Raw genomic sequence first — 18,596 nt, 5'->3', positions numbered from 1 at the left:
AGGGATTGAACCCGGGCCCCCTGCATTGGGAGCATGGAGTCTTAGCCACTGGACGACCAGGGAAGTCCCTGTGTATATCACATCTTTATCCATTCATCTATCAATGGATACTTAGGTTGCTTCCATATCTTGGCTACTGTAAATAATGCTGCAATGAACACAGGGGTGTATATACCTTTTTGAATTAGTGTTCTTGTTTTCTTCATTAAAATACCCAGAAGTGGAATTGCTGGATCGTATGGTAGTTCTACTTTTAATTTTTTGAGGAACCTCCATACTGTTTTCCATAGTGGCTGTACCAATTTACATTTCCACCAACAGTGCAATAGGATTTTCTCTTCTCCACATCCTTGCCAACACTTGTTATTTACTGTCTTTTTGATAACAGCTATTCTGACAGGTGTGAGGTGATATCTCATTGTGGTTTTAATTAGCATTTCCCTGATAATTAGTGATGCTGAGCATCTTTTCATGAAGACATAAATAGAGTTGAATTGCACTTTTGAGCTCCCTAATGGCTAGCTGCACAGTCTCAACTGGGTCATCTGACCAACCTTCCAGAATGGACTGCATTTTACACAGCTGAATCTTTACACTGCACTTATAGCATAATGTGGGCTTTTATGGTATTATGTACTTGATGATCATTAGCCAGTCGTTTCTTCCAGCCCAGACCTACCTCTTGGGTCAGACCACCATTTATAACTATCTACTGGATATCCCTACTTCAATGATTCTTAACCATATATGCACATAAAAGACCTGGAGAGTTTTTAATATATACTGATGTCTGGGCCTCACCTAAATAAAATTATGTCAGAGTCTTTGCAGATAGGATCTGGGAAGCCAGTCTATTTTAAAAAGGTGAATTCAATGCACAGCCACATTTGAAAGCACTACTCTACCTACATGTTCCAAAGATCGGCATGGCCAAACTTAATGTAGGCATCCCTCTTATTAGAATCTAATTTGTCCATAAAGCATGTTGAATCGCTAACTTTCAGATAATGAGTCTATATTCCATTACTTTAAATGGGAAAAATAGTTTTCCCAGCCCATCTGAAAATCCCAGCCAATTTTCCCAAATATCACAAAAAGGCTCTTAAGCACCCATGTTACAACACACCAAAAATGTCTGCATAATATGAAGCACTTAAAATACCAATTATCTAATTATTTAACACTCAATGAACTCAGTAGCCGGTATATGTTTGTGTGTAATACACAATGATAGTGCAGTATCAAACAAGAATTTTGTTTCTTTCTACACCACAAACATACTATAATTTTAAAATGAAATATCTTAAAGATATAAAGGAATGCAAATTATATTAGCAAAATACAATTTTTCTTCTAACCTACAGCCTTCTTTTCTAGGCCTCTTAGGTTTTCACAGCCTTTTCCACTTTCTTAGGAAACATACAAATAATGTAGGGAAGATGATAGCAATAATGTATAATATACAATGTAAGCATAAGGTATGAATGTATCACAAATATGACTTCAGTGTATTCTATGTTATCTCACATAGACTCACATGCAACTTAAAATTTTTTCCTTTTATAGGAAAATGCATGTACAAGTAGATTCATTATAGTGGGTTTTCAATTTGAATCATATATTTTGAGGAAAAATTTTACCAACCATTACAGCAAATATACAGATGGTGAGAGTTCAGGTGTGAGGGAAACCCAGAGATCTGTATATTGCAAACCGACACTATTATCTTCCCTTCTCAACCTTCTCTTCCTCATCTTAGCATTATCATCTAATCCATCACACAAGTCAGAATGATAGGTTCTCCTCATTCCTCATGACTAACTTGGTCACCAGGTCCTTTGCTGATACCTCTTCAATGTCTTTCATTTTTATCCTTCTCCATCTCACTCACTTCAAATATTTGAATGGCCCTTAATCAGTCTCCTTGCTTATGGTCTCATCTCCCTTTAAATTCTTTCTATGGTATTGACAGAGTGATTTTTTTTCTTAAAAAAGCAAATTTTCTTTAAATCCTCTTAAGGCTTCCCCTCTATCCATAGCAGTATTCAAAACTTGTTAATGTACCATTTTCAAAGGAAAGGGATTGTTGTAAATGCCCGAAAACATTTCCAGAGATATCCAGGGGTCTGCAGAATGCAGACTAACTTGCACAACTAAAGTTCCATTCTACAAAAATGTCTTTTCATTTTGAATTATCACAAGTTTACTCTTAATATCAGTAATAAAAACAATATATTAAAAATCTTCCTCTCATTCACCTTTCCATTCACATCAAAAATACAACCATCTGAAACTAACACAATATTATAAATCAACCATACTTCAAATAAAAAAAAATACAACCACGAAGTGGAGAATCAAAATTAAAACGTTTTAAGGGGAGGGTGGGATGAATTGGGAGACTAGGATTGATATATATACACTACCATGCATAAAACAGATACCTAACAGGAACGTGCTATAAAGCACAGGAAGCTCAGCTCGGTGCTCTGTGGCCACCTAGATGGGTGGCATGGGGGAGGGTGGGAGGGAGGTCCAAGAGGGAGGGGATATAGGTATACATATAGCTGATTCACTTCATTGTACAGCAGAAACTAACACAACATTGTAAAACAATTATACTCCAATTAAAAAAAAAAAATTTTAAGTTTTGGGGAATTCCCCAGCAGTCCAGTGGTTAGGACTCGGCGCTTTCACTGCAGGGGGCCGGATATGATCCCTGGTTGGGGAACTAGGAATCCCACAAACCATGTAGCACAGTCAAAAAAAAAAAAAAAAAAATTAAAAACTTTTGAGCTGCAAATGACACCATTAAGAAACTGAAAAAAAAAGCAACAACAAAAACCCCCACAATAACAGGAGAAAATATCTGTAAATCACATACCTAACAAGGGACTTGTATGCAGAATATAATAAAGAATTCTTGTAACCCAACAAAAAAAAAGACAACCCAATTTAAAAAATGGGCAAAGAATTTGAAAAGACATTTCCCCCCAAAATACATACAAATGGCCAATAAGCACATAAAAAGATGCTCAACATCATTAGCACACTAGGAAAATACAAATCAAAAGCACAATGAGGTAGATATCACTTCACACACACTATGACGGCTATAATCAAAAAGAGAGATAACAACAACTGTTCGCTAGGATGTGGAGAAACTGGAACCCTCATACATTGCTGGTGAGAATGTAAAATGTTGCAGCCACTTTGGAAAACAGTTTGGCAGTTCCTCAAAATGTTAAAAAAAGTTATCATAAGATCGAACAATTCCACTCCTAGGTATATACCCAAGAGGAATAAAAACATATATCCAAAAAGAAAAAAAAAAGGGAATTCCCTGGCTGTCCAGTGGTTAGGACTCTGTGTTCTCACTGCTGAGGGCCCAGGTTCAATCCCTGGCAAGGGAACTAAGATCCCAAGAGCTGTGTGGTGCAGCCAAAACAAAACACCACACATCCACACAAAAAACTGTACATGAATACTCCAGCATTATTCATAATAGCCAAAAAGTGAAAATAACTGGTAAATTGATAAATAAAATTTGATGCATTCATGTAAAGGAATACTAGTCAGTAATTAAAAAGGAAAGAACTACTGATATAACATGGCTGAATCTCAGTACTATTATGCTAAGGGAAAGAAACCAGACAATAAATACCATATACTGTACATCTATATGAAATATTCAGAATGGGAAAATCCATAATTGCTTATGGCTCGGGGGTAGAGTGGGAGAAGACTGCTAACAAGTATGGAGTTTCTTTCAGGTGAGATGAAAATGTTCTAAAACTGGATTTTGGTGATGGTGGTACAACCCTATGAATATAATAAAAAACACTGAATCATATACTTTAAATGGATGAACTGTACAGTACGTGAATTATATCTCAATAAAGCTGTTAAAAAATATATCCATAGACACTGCAATAATTATGTCTACTATCCCTCCCTAAATCAACTGTCCTGGACAGTATCTTGTCTGTCTCTGTATTTCTGGTGTCTGGCAGGGGAACACACAGCAGATGGTCAATAACTATTGAATAAATAAATGTAAAAATGCCAAGGTGAAGTTTTTTCAAGTTGCATAATCCATTTCTACCATGCCAAGTGGCAGGAAGGAGGGAAGAGATTACTTGTAAATGGTTTATAGGAGAGGCAGGAGTTCAACTGAGCCTTGAAAGACAGAAGACCAAGAACTAGAGACCGTTACCTGTGTGTATCCTCACATGGTTTTTATAATTGGTTGCACTGGCAAATGCCCTCCCACATCCTGGTTCTGTGCAGTAATAAGGTCTTTCTCCTGTGTGTGTCCTAATATGCACTTTTCTGATATTCGATGTTGTGAAAGACCGACCACAGCCTTCAAAGTGACATTTAAAGGGCCTTTCTCCTGAAAACACAAAGGGAAATACATTAAATGGTGCAAAAATACACAGAAAATTGAAATGTCTTATCCTTCAATTCTGCCTAGGATCATTCATGCTCAGACTCTAGCCTTTTTGTATTGAGCTTCCCTTTGAGGTTTTTTTTTTTTTTTTCTCTTTTTTTCTGTCAACAGCACAGTCTACTCCAAACTTAAATTTACATAGGAAAACCTGAATAGTATTCAAAACTCATCACTGATTACATGACTTTCCAAGATGGAATCACCCAGAAGGGCATATTAAAAAATGAGCTGAGAAAAGAAGACAAAGAAATACATATCATAAAGAAATACAAAAGAAAAATAGAGTCAGGAATAAGGATTAAGTTAAAACAACCCTAGAATCCCCTAAAAGCTTACCTCCTACTTTATTTATTCTATAATACTTGAAGAAAAAGAATTTTTGGTCTTTTTAAAATCTAGTGTCTAACACATAATATGAATCAAAAATACTTGCTGAATATATTACTATTCTCAGGAGCTTGGAGACGCTTGCCTCTGATATAACGGATAAAACTAAGAGCACGAATGAAATAGAAGCAGGGACCTACAGCTTTGTTCCTGAACACTGTACAGTAAAGCCGATTTGGGATCATATTTGAACTAAAAGTTAAACTTTAATGACAGGAAGAATCCTCCATGAAAATCTGCTAAACGATCTCAGAATACTTAGAAGTATTTGGGGACAAAGCGATAACACTATGTTTAAAACATCTGCAGTAAAATCTCAAACTAAAGGACCTTATGCTATACTACTTAGTCAACAGCTTATAATAGCATCTCTTATCAACAGTTTCTGAAACTCTTCCAGCTCTGATCCAAAGCAAATAATTACCTTTATATTACCAATCTGCAAATAATCAAGTACAAGGAAGGGAGGGGAGGGGAGAGAAGATAAGAACAAAGTACCCTTTAGGAAAAGGAGAGAAGGAATTTAAGGATAGGGGAGATGATCACAAGGAAGTAACAAGTCTTTCTTTCTGTGGGGTTGTGAGGGGTTCAGACACTTTTTTTAGAAGCAGCTTAATGCAGAAGAAGCAGTACTAAACTGAGGAGGAATTGGGTGCCTTAGGTTCTGGTCTCTGTTGGGCTACTAAGTAGATGTATAATCCTAGGTAAATAAGACTGTTGCTCAGATAATTCCTGAAAACTGAGAGGGTTGGTGGTCTAGGGCCATTGTTAATCTCTTGGAACATGAACCCCTTTGAGAATCTAACAGCGTTACAAGGCCTTCATCCTGGAAAGAAGCATACATCCACGAATGGCAAATTGCATGGAGTTTTGGGAGTTTAAGAGAAGCCCTTGACGTTGACTTCCTGAAACCTTCCAGAAACTACTTCCCCAAGTCCCTTCCTGCAGATTAAGAACTCCTGGCCTAGATCTGACATTTCTTCACACCAGTACCTGTATGAGTTCTGATATGTTTTTGTAGATCTCCTGAAGTTTTGAAAGATTTAGTACAATTATCTTCTGAACACCGATATGGCTTTTCTCCTGTATGAGTTCTGACATGACTTTTTAATCCATAACCTTTAAGAAAAATTTAAAAGAAATTTAATTACACAAGACCCCTGTAAGCATGCCCATTGAGATTAAGTTATTGAAAAATATAGTAAACACCAAGGATATAATACTAGGCAAACACAACAGAATAACAATTAAAAAGGTACAAGAGTATGACAACTCAGGACTGTCCTGCTGAAAATTCAATAGTTTCATCTCTGTCTAGAAGAGATTGTGTGCTTCTTTTTTTAAAGTGCCCCAATCTTATTAGATGTTTACAACTCATACCCCAAAATCTTGAAGTAGAATCAAGACATGATACCCAGAGAAAACCATAATTCAAAAAGATACATGCACCCCAATGTTCACTGCAGCACTATTTACAATAGCCAGGATATGGAAGCAACCTAAACGTCCATCAACAGAGGAATGGATAAAGAAGATGTGTACATATATACAATGGAATATTACTCAGCCATAAAAAAGAACAAAATAATGCCATTTGCAGGAACATGGATGGACCTAGAGATTGCCATACTGAGTGAAGTCAGACACAGAAAGACAAATATCATATGATATTGCTTATATGTGGAATCTAAAAAAAAGGGTACAAATGAACTTATTTACAAAACAGAAGTAGAGTCACGATGTAGAAAACAAACTTATGGTTACCAGGGGATAAGCGGTGGGTGGGAGAGATAAACTGGGAGACTCAGACTGACATATACACACTACTATATATAAAATAACTAATAAGAACCTGCTGTATAGCATAGGGAACTCTACTCAATACTCTGTAATGGCCTATATGGGAAAAGAATCTAAAAAAAAAAAGGGGAGAGTGGATATATGAATATGTATAACTGATTCACTTTGCTGTACACCTGAAACTATCACAACACTGTAAATCAACTATACTCCAATAAAATTTTTTAAAAAATAAATAAATGAATAAATGGATGAATACAGGAAAAAAAACTTATAGAATGTTACAATTAATATTTGTACAGTAAACTGTATGTAAATTTTACCTCAAAAAAGAAATGTAAACAAATACTGAAAACGTTAGTTACTGATATGCATGCTGAACTGTTTATGGTGATATACTATAACATTATTTTTCATTTATATAAATGTTTGTAAATTTTCATAATAAAAAAGAAAAAATCCTGAGAAACAAAACCAAAAAGAATTGAGACATGGAATGAGGAATAGGGTGAAGTCAGGAGGCCTGGCAACAGTCCTGGCCCTCTTGGATGTGTACCTGGGCAGGACCCGTCCCACTGCTAAGCCCCTGTTTCCCATGGTACCCCCTAAGGTCTGTCCTAATGTTAAACTCTGTGTCAGCTTTAATGCTCGACTTTTGTTTTTCCTGCTAAAAGAAAGCAGAGTGTGGAGTGAAATAACAAACACAGTAGGCAGAAACAGGTCTGAGGAGCAAAATGAGAACACAGAGAGAGAACAGAGCATGCAGGACAAAAGGCAATAAGAGAGAGACTGGAAAACTAGTCACTGTGTGCCCACTAATTCAGACCAAGGCAAGGGGTCAGTTCCTGCCTCTGACCCGTCTCTGCGTGACCCCCAAGTGAAACCAAGAAACAAAGAAAATTCATGTTTTTACCTGTTGCAAATGCTTTCCCACAGCCTGCATGCTCACACTGATAAGGCCGGTCTCCTGTGTGTGATCGCTCATGCACCTGTTATTAAAACACAGGCATGAGTTTATTTCCTTGAGGCACTCCACAGGTGGATGGTCTCCACAGAGACCTTTTTTATTTCCCCGCTGCTGAATTATTTTGTTGCTTGTATGCTATTTTTGAAAATCAAAAGATAACTTTTCTTTTCTCAAAAACTACAGGTCAGTAATTCTCAATATAGACCAAATGTTGTATGTTAAGAAGTACTCATTTTAAATAAGGAACAGGGGACTTCCCTGGTGGCGGAGTGGTTAAGAATCCGCCTGCCAATGCAAGGGACACGGGTTCGAGCCCTGGTCTGGGAAGATCCCACATGCCACAGAGCAACTAGGCTCATGTGCCACAACTACTGAGCCTGCGCTCTAGAGCCCATGAGCCACAACTACTGAGCCCGCGTGCCACAACTACTGAAGCCCACATGCCTAGAGCCTGTGCTCCGCAACAAGAGAAGCCACCGCAGTGAGAAGCCCACGCACTGCAACGAAGAGTAGCCCCTGCTCGCCACAACTAGAGAAAGCCCACACGCAGCAACAAACACCCAATGCAGCAAGCAATCAATCAATCAATCAATCAATCAATAAAAATTATAAATAAATAAATAAGGAACAGGAGAACTTCCCTGGTGGCGCAGTGGTTAAGAATCCGCCTGCCAATGCAGGGGACACGGCTTCCATCCCTGGTCTGGGAAGATCCCACATGACACGAAGCAACTAAGCCCGTGCGCCACAACTACTGAGCCTGCACTCTAGAGCCCGTGAGTCACAACTACTGAAGCCTGCGTGCCACAACTGCTGAGCCCGCGTGCTGCAACTACTGAAGCCCACACGCCTAGAGCCCATGCTACGTAACAAGAGAAGCCACCACAATGAGAAGCCCACTCACCCCAACTAGAGAAAGCCCGCGTGCAGCAACGGAGACCCAAGGCAGCCAAAAAAAAAAAAAAAAATATATATATATATATATATATATATATATATATATATATAAATTAAAAAATAATAAATAAGGAACAGGAATACTGGAGGTTTGAGTTTTTCTAGAGTGGTCAAAGGTGTTTGAATGGAACATGTACCTGGTGAGACGCAGGAGTACAGGGAGACGTTACACAACATAAGGCTACGAGTGTGGAGGCTGCTGGCAGAGGGGCCTCAATCTGAGGCAAGGCTTCACTGCTGACTAGTGGTGTGGCCATGGCACTTGCCTTCTCTCAGCCTCAAAGTCCTCTCTGTAAAGTGGGGACATAATAGTACCTACGATAGAGGGCTGCTGTGACAAATGAATACTCATGACAATGGCCAACATTTACTGAACCTTTACCACATTCCAGGCCATTCTCTTCAATACTTTACACGTACAGAATTAACTAACTTAATTCTCACAACCACCGTTGAGGGAGGTACTTTTATCATCCAATATTATAGATAAGGAAAATGAGGTACTTAAGAGGTCAAGTAACATGTACACACTGATAAGTAGTGGAGATGGGCTCTACGGCTGTTATTCCAAATATGCTAAATGCACACTTCCTGACACATTGTAAGTTATTCAATAAATGTTAGCTATTATTTTTATGGGTCATGGTATGTTGTGTTTAGCTGCAATCAAAATACTTGGCCTATGTATTTAACAGACAGGACAAACTAACACCAACTTTCGCTACATTTCAGCAAATCACTGTTAACGGAATAATTACACATACATCTCCCATGTAATTACATAAATTTCACATTTGAGAAAAATGTATTCAAATATGTAGAGTACCTATCATGTGCCACGTAGTATGCTGGACATGAGGGAGCCAGAAATGAAGAAAGCATAGTCCAAGCCCTCAAAGAGTTCAGTTTCTAAAATCTGCATAGGCTTTTTTTTTTTTTAATTTATTTATTTATGGCTGTGTTGGGTCTTCGTTTCTGTGCGAGGGCTTTCTCTAGTTGTGGCAAGCAGGGGCCACTCTTCATCGCGGTGCGCGGGCCTCTCACTATCGCGGCCTCTCTTGTTGCGGAGCACAGGCTCCAGACGCGCAGGCTCAGTAATTGTGGCTCACTGGCCCAGTCTGCACAGGCTTTTGTATATGAGGGTATTTGTATCTTAAATTTTTTTTTTTTTTCATCTTGATCTTTTGTTAGCACTTTTTTTTTTTTAGTATTTATTTATTTATTTATTTATGGCTGTGTTGGGTCCCCGTTTCTGTGCGAGGGCTCTCTCCAGTTATGGCAAGCGGGGGCCACTCTTCATCGCGGTGCGCGGGCCTCTCACTATCGTGGCCTCTCTTGTTGCGGAGCACAGGCTCCAGATGCGCAGGCTCAGCAATTGTGGCTCACGGGCCTAGTTGCTCCGCGGCATGTGGGATCTTCCCAGACCAGGGCTCGAACCCATGTCCCCTGCATTGGCAGGCGGACTCTCAACCACTGCGCCACCAGGGAAGCCCAGGGTATTTGTATCTTGATAGGTGGGGGAGAACAATGGTGTTTGAATACTGCAAATACATTATATTGGCGTTTAATGCCCTAGATATTCTCATAACTAGACACAGCCTTTCCTTCATATATACCTTAAGATGATGAGCTGTTGTATATAATTTTCCACACCCGTCATAGCCACATCGAAAGGCCTTCTCTCCGCTCTGTTGAGACTTAGCAGTTACTCTTGTTGCATGTCCTTGTAAGACAATCTAGATGAAACAAAGAGTATGATTTAAATTATTTATACAGAAATAAAGTAGATGAAGTTACAATTTTCAGGATAAAAAAGATAAAACTGTAATGTGGTTTTCCAGACTCAGGTCATCATTTTATGAAGATTCTATCATGCTGAGCCAGTTAGGTTAATTCTGTTCCATGGCTGAAGTCAGCAGCTCTGGAAGAAGTCAAAAGGAGACCCACAAGGGGGCATAGTCAGCGCTCTCAGGTCGATTCCCACTCTAGAAAAGTCAAGCCAGGGAGCATCCATCAACACATTATATGCAGGTGTTCCTTGACATACTCCAGGGCATTAAGTGTATATATACATATATATATATTTTATAATGTATATATGTATTTTAGGACATATGTTTAAACAATGTAAAAATCATTTTCAATTTCAAAAGCAATGGAAAAGCGGGGGTTAGGTCATTTGAGTCGCCTGTGGGAGACATTACAATCCATATGATCCTAGTCTATACTTATATAGTGTTAAGTAGAAAATCACTTCTCTGGAACTCAACACAAGACTTTAAACAACTGCACTGATGTTAGAGGTTTTTTTAAAGATTATGACCTATTTTAGAAATTGAGATACCATGAAAATTGAAGAATGACTTTCTATTCTGTGGGCATGTGATGATGGTGCTGCCACGTCCTATCTGTGCAGAGTGTCATACTTGGCTCAAAAATGACTCTGGGATTTCCCTGGTGGTGCAGTGGTTAAAAATCGCCTGCCAATGCAGGGGACACGGGTTCAAGCCCTGGTCCGGGAAGATCCCACATGCCATGGAGCAACTAAGCCTGTGCACCACAACTACTGAGCCTGAGCTCCAGAGCCCGCGAGCCACAACTACTGAGCCCATGCACCTAGAGCCCATGCTCCGCAACAAGAGAAGCCACCGCAATGAGAAGCACGTGCACTGCGACCAAGAGTAGCACCCGCTCGCCACAACTAGAGAAAGCCCGCGCAGCAACGAAGACCCAATGCAGCCAAAAATAAATAAATAAAAATAAATTTATTTTAAAAAAACTGCCAAGCCAAAGGACTTTGATCTCCAATGTAAATAAAGTTAGTTTTTAATGAAGTCAAAACTAATGGAAACCATGAAAAAGGGCCTTGGATTCTAACAGAACATGTAAAGCATCAACAATGATGCTAACACATTTACAAATTACATTCTCATGTGTTACCTAAAATATTAATCAAATGAAACTCTCATTTGGTTTTCATAACCCCACGAGATAGGTAAGGCAAAGATTATTGTTCGCATTTAGCTAATAAGTCTCAGATCCAGAGAAATTAAGTAATTTGCCCACAGTCACACAGATACTACATAGCAGAATGGAAGCTCGACTGAGATGTTTTTATTACAAATTACATGTTACTTTAATAGCACGCTGTTCTGCTTAACTAAGGGTGGTGTAGCTGGAGGGCGATGACAACCGTCATAGCCTCCCTGAAAACACACATCCCAACATCCTTATGGTTCTTACAACTGAACACATGGGCATCCTTAAACAGAGTACTTCAAATGAGTGTTTTCAAATTCGGTACTACTGACATTTTGAACAGAATAATTCTTTGTTGTAGTGGGGCTGTCCTATGCCTTGCAGGACATCTACCCAGTAGATGTCCCCAATTGTGACGACCAAACTTGTCTTCAGACACTGCCAAAAGTCCCCTAGGGGGCAAAATTGCCTTCCCACGAGCGCATTATGTTTTAGATACTCTAGGTCTTTCTTGTTCTATGAAATCTGGTTTCAAGTAAGAGATCAGCTCAGCAGCACAACTAGTATGCTTATATTACAGATGAAAGAAAAAGCTCTAAACTGTAAGCATCACATGAAAAAAAACTAAAGCTTTGAAACAAGACTGTAAAAAAACTATCGCATTAGGTATAGACCTCTTTACTTTAAAGTTCAGCCAGACACAGAGTTACAACTTCTTAAGCAACTCTGGCAGAAGTAGGATGAGTACTAAGAGACAAACCAAGACGTTACAGGTCCTGCTTATTTGCAGCAGTTCTTTTGGGATATTTTGACCTTTTAATACCATGTATTGGGTCCTCAACCTCAACTATGGTACTCAATTGTTTTGGAGGATAGAAGATTCAGGAACTTCTGGTCTAGCACTTAATGAAGAGAAATATGAGTCACAAATACAAGCCACATATATAATATTTTTTTTTGGCCATGGTGGGTCTTCATTACTGCACGTGGGCTTTCTCTAGCTGCGGCAAGCAGCGGCTACTCTTCGTTGCGGTGCGCAGACTTCTCACTGAGGTGGTTTCTCTTGTTGTGGAGCACGGGCTCTAGGCATGCGGGCTTCAGTAGTTGTGGTGCATGGGCTTAGCTGCTCCGCGGCACGTGAGATCTTCCCAGGGATGGAACCTGTGTCCCCTGCACCGGCAGGCGGATTCTTAACCACTGCACCACCAGGGAAGTCCCCACATATATAATTTAAAATGTTCTAGTAACTACATTTAAAAAAGGAAAAAGAAACAGGTGAAATTAATTTTAGTAATTATTTTATTTTACCTAGTATGTCCAAAATATTATCATTTCAACATGTAATCAATGGGAGGCACTATTAATGAGATATTTTACATTCTTTTTTTCATTGTAAGTCTTTGAACTCTGGTATGCATTTTACACTCACAGCACATGCCAATTCTGACTAGTCACATTTCAAGTGCTCAGTAGCGACAACATTTTGGACAGCACAGATCTAGTCTGTAAGGGAGAGGTACAAAGGGAAAAGGAGAAAAAGCTACAGTCAGAACAAAAACCCTATTCAACTTTCTTCATTTTGTCTATTGGCACAAACACCAAATGGTTATATGTCTGCAGATAAAGAGTAAGTATGCTTTTTACGACATTGTTTCAGCAGTTCTGAATTCCTAGTATGTTTCTGGGTTCAGAAATTAATTATTGATTGTAACAGAATTTTATGCTAATAGTATAATGTTATACGGACCAATGGTAAATTCACTCATTTTTTGTAAGACCTATTCTAGTTTATTACAAGTGTAGTTACAACTGTCTTTCTTTAAAAATATTCTATTATTTAAAAACTTAATTGTTGGGGCTTCCCTGGTGGCGCAGTGGTTAAGAATCCGCCTGCCAATGCAGGGTACACGTGTTCGAGCCCTGGTCCGGGAAGATCCCACATGCCGCGGAGCAACTAAGCCCGTGTGCCACAACTACTGAGCCTGCGCTCTAGAGCCCGCGAGCCACAACTGCTGAAGCCCGCGCCCCTAGAGCCTGCGCCCCTAGAGCCCGTGCTCTGCAACAAGAGAAGCCACCGCAATGAGAAGCCCGCACAACGAAGAGTAGCCCCCGCTTGCTGCAACTAGAGAAAGCAAAGGCCCAACGCAGCCAAAAATAAATTAAAAAATAAAATAAATTTATATTTAAAAAAAAAAAAAAACAAAAAAAACTTAATTGTTAGTCACTAATAAGAGACAGAACCCTATTGGGCCACTCCAAGGCACTGACCTACATCTCTTGTATATATTTACACTGTGTTTGCATTTTAGTAGAGTTTGACTTAGATGGATTTGACATACTGCAGTATAAAAAATATTAAAGTCTCATTTTATGAATTCAAAGACTTGAAAATTTTGCCAAGAATCATGTAGTTTCAAAGCTGGTGGGCTTAATGAATTACAAACTGTGTTTATATTTCTGCTACTTCATGGCATCACTTCAGTGATAAATAGAAATACTGGCTATCCAGCAATGTTTAAAAGCATCAAATTTTCACCAGTGATTTCTTTTATTATTTATTATTATTATAAATATAAAATCTTCTTGATAACCCCCAACAGTACTACTCAGTGGCATTAAGTGGTGATGCTAATGCTCAAGTTAAAAAGTGTTGCCCTGAGCAATAACTTTAGGAGTTAAATATGATAAAACACTTGGAAGACTGCAAAAAACTATGAGGAAGCAGTCAGCCAAATACTAGAGATAACTGCTGAGAAAAAAAGGAGCAGCATTAAAGCAGTAATATACTACAGTGATTATATAAGCTCCAAGAACATCCACCCACACAAACACCAACCCCTCAAACAAACACAAAAACACATAATTCATAACAGAGTCTTGAATTTTGACTTGTAGATCTCCCAGAATGCATCTGTGACTACTCTGTACTTAACTACAAACCTTGGCGAGGCTCTGCAGCTCTAGGCTGTTATTTGGGTAAGGGATAGCCAAGGACTGGACGCAAGGTGAGCATCTGAATCAAGGGCAGCCAACCCGTGGCCATCTGCAGCCCAGGAAGGAGTCTGGTAGAAGCGGTAAAAACAGCTTTGCCCAGAAGGAACAATGGCAATTAGCTAGACTGGACCTTCTCTCCAGAAGTTGAAAAGGAAAGTATGGAGGGAACCAGTTGTAAACAGAAGAAACAAAAACATATAAAAACCAAAGTAGCAAGGGTTAGTCAGTCACAGTAAGGGTGAAGGCCCAGAAAAAGGATCCACAAACTGCCAAGGGTGGGGCAGACAGAAGACCGCCTGGTCTCCAAAACTGCTTTGGACTCCAGAACACAAGCTTCATCTGGATTTCTGTGATATTTCTAATTCTTCAGTGCCACTTTCATCCATATAATGAATTCTGAGACCTGAGGAGGTAATCTGAGAAAGCTGCTGCCTAATGCATACACTGTTTTTCTGAAGATATTCCTAGGGAGGTAGTGAGTTCTTGCTTTCATCCCTAGAAGGGCCCAGATAAGAGAAAGAGATTCTAATATAAAAAAGTAGCCTTACATACCTGCATTTTTTTCTCTTGCTCATTTTCTCCAATCATTCCTGAACCTGTTACGCTTTCACTTCCATCAATGGACACCTATAGGAATAAAATAAAGCTTAAAAAAATTTCACATATTGATAACTGTTTAGGCTGGGAGATAAGTACATGGGTACATTATCATTTATTTCCGTGTATATTTGAAAATTTCCGTTATAAAAAATAGGGGAAAAACCTTTTAAATTATATAAATGATATAATTTCAATGCAGGAAAAAAAACACAACCCTTTTGATGTAAAACTTGAGATTTTCCTTCACCTTTCCAAACTCTAGTTTCTACTTTATAATTCATAAGCAGTTCCATCTATACCTCATTGTTTCTTTTATGGCACTCATCCTTGAGTATATCTTTTTGTGAATTACCTGCCACCCATTTCTCTTCTATAAGCTTTTACTCCATTCCTTTTTTTGTCTTCAAATGTTTCTTTCTACCCTTCACTTCTTTTAAGATAAATGCTGATCTTCTCCTTGATGCTGTCTGATATGACTTTGAATTCCTAGTTTCTTATTTTTTGCTTTCTTTTCTTTTAGTGAAAGATAAAGAAGCTGTATCTGGGATGTTCTTCACATTGTAAAATGCTGTATACCTTTGCTGCATACTGTTCCAAAGCACTGATGGTGTCAGGATCGATCGTGGCATCCCCAGTGTGTAGACCTGCCACTGTCCCATCAGCCTGAATTGCCAAGATGGTGTCAGACTGTGGGACTTGCACTGCATGGTGGATGTAAGCTGTGGTGCCGTCTTCCAGCTGAACTGCCTGTAATGCACTCTGGTCATAACTATCTGAGGGAGTAGAAGAGAATGGCATTAAATTAAAGGTAGTCTGATAAACAGTTACATATTTAAAGGAAGAAGGGAATGAATTTTTATCGAATATTTACTATGAGCAGGGCCCATGTGCTTTATGTGTGTTATTTCATTCAATCTTCACAATGATTCTGTGAGGCAGGTATATTTACCACCTTATTGTACGAATGGGAAACTGAGGCTTGAGGAAGTAAAGTCACTTTCCTTTGGACCCAGGAAATAAAAAAAACTAACAGTTAACAGTCAAAAATCAGTACGCAGGGCTTCCCTGGTGGCGCAGTGGTTAAGAATCTGCCTGCCAATGCAGGGGACATGGGCTTGAGCCCTGGTCCAAGAAGATCCCACATGCCACAGAGCAACTAAGCCCGTGCGCCACAACTTCTAAGCCTGCACTCTAGAGCCCGTGAGCCACAACTACTGAGGCCTGTGTGCCACAACTACTGAAGCCTGCGCGCCTAGAGCCCGTGCTCCGCAACAAGAGAAGATACCAAAATGAGAAGTCCGCGCACCGCCATGAAGAGTACTCCCGCTCACCAAAACTAGAGAAAGCCCGCACGCAGCAACGAAGACCCAACGCAGCAATCAATCAATAAATTTATTTTTTTAAAAAAGTACTAAAAAAAATCAGTATGCAAAGAAACCAGGATCTGAACTCATGTCATTATGACTCCATGGTTTTTTCCCCCTTCTAAATAACCATACTAAGAAACATACAGCATTGTGAAATAATAAATCTAGCCAAATACAGTGAACCTGTGATCAACTCCCACTGCTAAAGAAAAAACATTTTCAGAAAAAAAAAAAAAAAAAAAAAAAAAACATTTTCAGAGTTTACTTTTTCTCAACTTTAAATAAATTTATTTACAAATTCAAATATTCTAAATTTAAAAAAATTTCTTCCTTTGGTTTCACAACTAGTCTTTTAAAACATTTACAGTCATTCTATAATAAAGTATTTTATAAAGTAATAACAATAGCTAATATTTATTGAGCATTTACTATGTGACAAATATTGTTCCAAGTGCTCTACATGTTTGTACATTTTGTCTTCACAACTACCCTATGATGTGGATACTTATCATAATCCTCATTTCAGATGATGAAATTGAAGCACAAAAAGGTTAAATAATTTGCTCAAGGGCACACAGCTAAAAGACAGCAGACCCAGATTTGAACCCAGATAGTCTGGCTACAGAGCTGTGCTCATTGCTCCTATGCATTCCACCTCAAATCCCTGATCCTCCCTACACAAAGCTAATAAACACGAACATTTTGCCATATTTGCTTCAGATAGTTTTAAAATTTTTATTTAGTTTTAAAGACCAACACAAGGGGCAAAGGACCTTGCTAAAGACATTATATTTAAAAGGAAGAAAAAAAATCAACAATTTAACTTACAAATGTTCAATTTCATATTTTAAAAGCAGCCTCTAGTTGAAGTCTTCCAAGGACCAGGGGTTTGCTATTTCAACCTGTTACTGGACAACTCAAATTATTATAAAGTTTTCCCTTAGACTGTGCCAAAATCTACCATCTTATATTTGAGAGAGCAAGCATAATCCTTCTTTTACATGACAGCAGCATTTCTGCAACTAAAGGCAGGTCTTATTTTTCCCACACCCTACCTCTCCCTTATTTTATTCAAATGTTCAAAGCTAATTTACCTTTGGAGGTATGGTGAATAAATGCTGTAGTTCCATCTTCTAACTGCACTGCTTGCCCATCCTCTAAACGCAAACTGTCCCCTGCTCAAAAAAAATGTTTACATTTAGATTTCATATTTTCCAAGCATATTCTGATAACTCAGCAACAACAGAGTCAATAAACCATTAAACACATCATACAAACCTATATTTGCTTTATGGATCCTTCAACATTTAAATAATTTCAGCAAAGCTGCTCTGAATAAGCGTTTAAAGGTAAAAAGATATTAGAATACCTGTTTTAGGAATATTTACCAGGGGATAGGAGAATTGAAAGAAGGGAAAAAAAGAAAATGAGAAGGTGTGTAGGATTTATCTCAAATAATAGAAATATTCACTTAGAACTGTTGCCCATTTATCTCCAGAGTGCAGTTTAGTAACTTCTTTTCCATTATCTTTGAGAGAAAATCTCAATTAAGTTAAAATGGTCTTTAGATCCTCTCTTTGACATCTACCTATCTCCCCTTTCAGAAGGAGGACTAGAGATCAGGACTAAGTTTAAGTAGTAAGAGGCAGTTGGAGGCAGCAAATACTGAAGTATGAGAATCAGAAGGGTAAGTTAATATCAAATACTTACTACTCTTAGGTATGGGTACATGTTGAACATAGGCAGCAGAACCATCCTCCAACTGAATGACCTGACCATCTATGAGTTTTCCATCTAGAACAAAAGATTTAAGCCAATAAATTAGCACAAGCAAAAATTTTAAACTTCATACAATTTCAAAATGATATCAACTATAAAAACATACACTACTTAAGATCATGTTCATCTTGATTCTTCCCTCAATGTTCTGAGGCAATTCAATAACACATCCAGTGATCCTACAGAAAGCAGAAAATCCTCCCTCAGCCATCCTTTCTCCCCTCCGATTTTCAATTAGACAAGTTCAAGAGGAAGAGTGGCTCATCTGAGCAAGCTACATGAGTCAAACCTCTATATACCTTTCAGAGCCACT

General features: G+C 38.6%; 1 protein-coding gene across 11 annotated transcripts in view; it reads right to left on the bottom strand.

Annotated features, from left to right (window-relative positions):
* The window catches only part of ZNF143 (zinc finger protein 143), a 61,010-nt gene that overhangs the window by 21,717 nt on the left and 20,697 nt on the right, over positions 1–18,596 (bottom strand). For 9 of the 11 annotated variants that reach the window (XM_036860193.1, XM_036860190.1, XM_036860194.1 and 6 more), the window contains 8 exons: positions 18,215–18,298; positions 17,599–17,682; positions 15,714–15,910; positions 15,090–15,164; positions 10,181–10,300; positions 7,554–7,629; positions 5,834–5,959; positions 4,217–4,396 (listed from right to left, as the gene is read on the bottom strand). In XM_036860193.1, coding sequence (XP_036716088.1) covers positions 4,217–4,396; positions 5,834–5,959; positions 7,554–7,629; positions 10,181–10,300; positions 15,090–15,164; positions 15,714–15,910; positions 17,599–17,682; positions 18,215–18,298 — 942 coding nt within the window. The remainder of the gene's footprint in view (positions 1–4,216; positions 4,397–5,833; positions 5,960–7,553; positions 7,630–10,180; positions 10,301–15,089; positions 15,165–15,713; positions 15,911–17,598; positions 17,683–18,214; positions 18,299–18,596) is intronic. The other 2 variants (XM_036860201.1, XM_036860191.1) reach the window with 1 other exon arrangement.

Source organism: Balaenoptera musculus, chromosome 8, assembly GCF_009873245.2.
Source record: "Balaenoptera musculus isolate JJ_BM4_2016_0621 chromosome 8, mBalMus1.pri.v3, whole genome shotgun sequence".
Taxonomy (NCBI): domain Eukaryota; kingdom Metazoa; phylum Chordata; class Mammalia; order Artiodactyla; family Balaenopteridae; genus Balaenoptera; species Balaenoptera musculus.
This window is presented reverse-complemented; position numbering and strand designations above follow the sequence as displayed.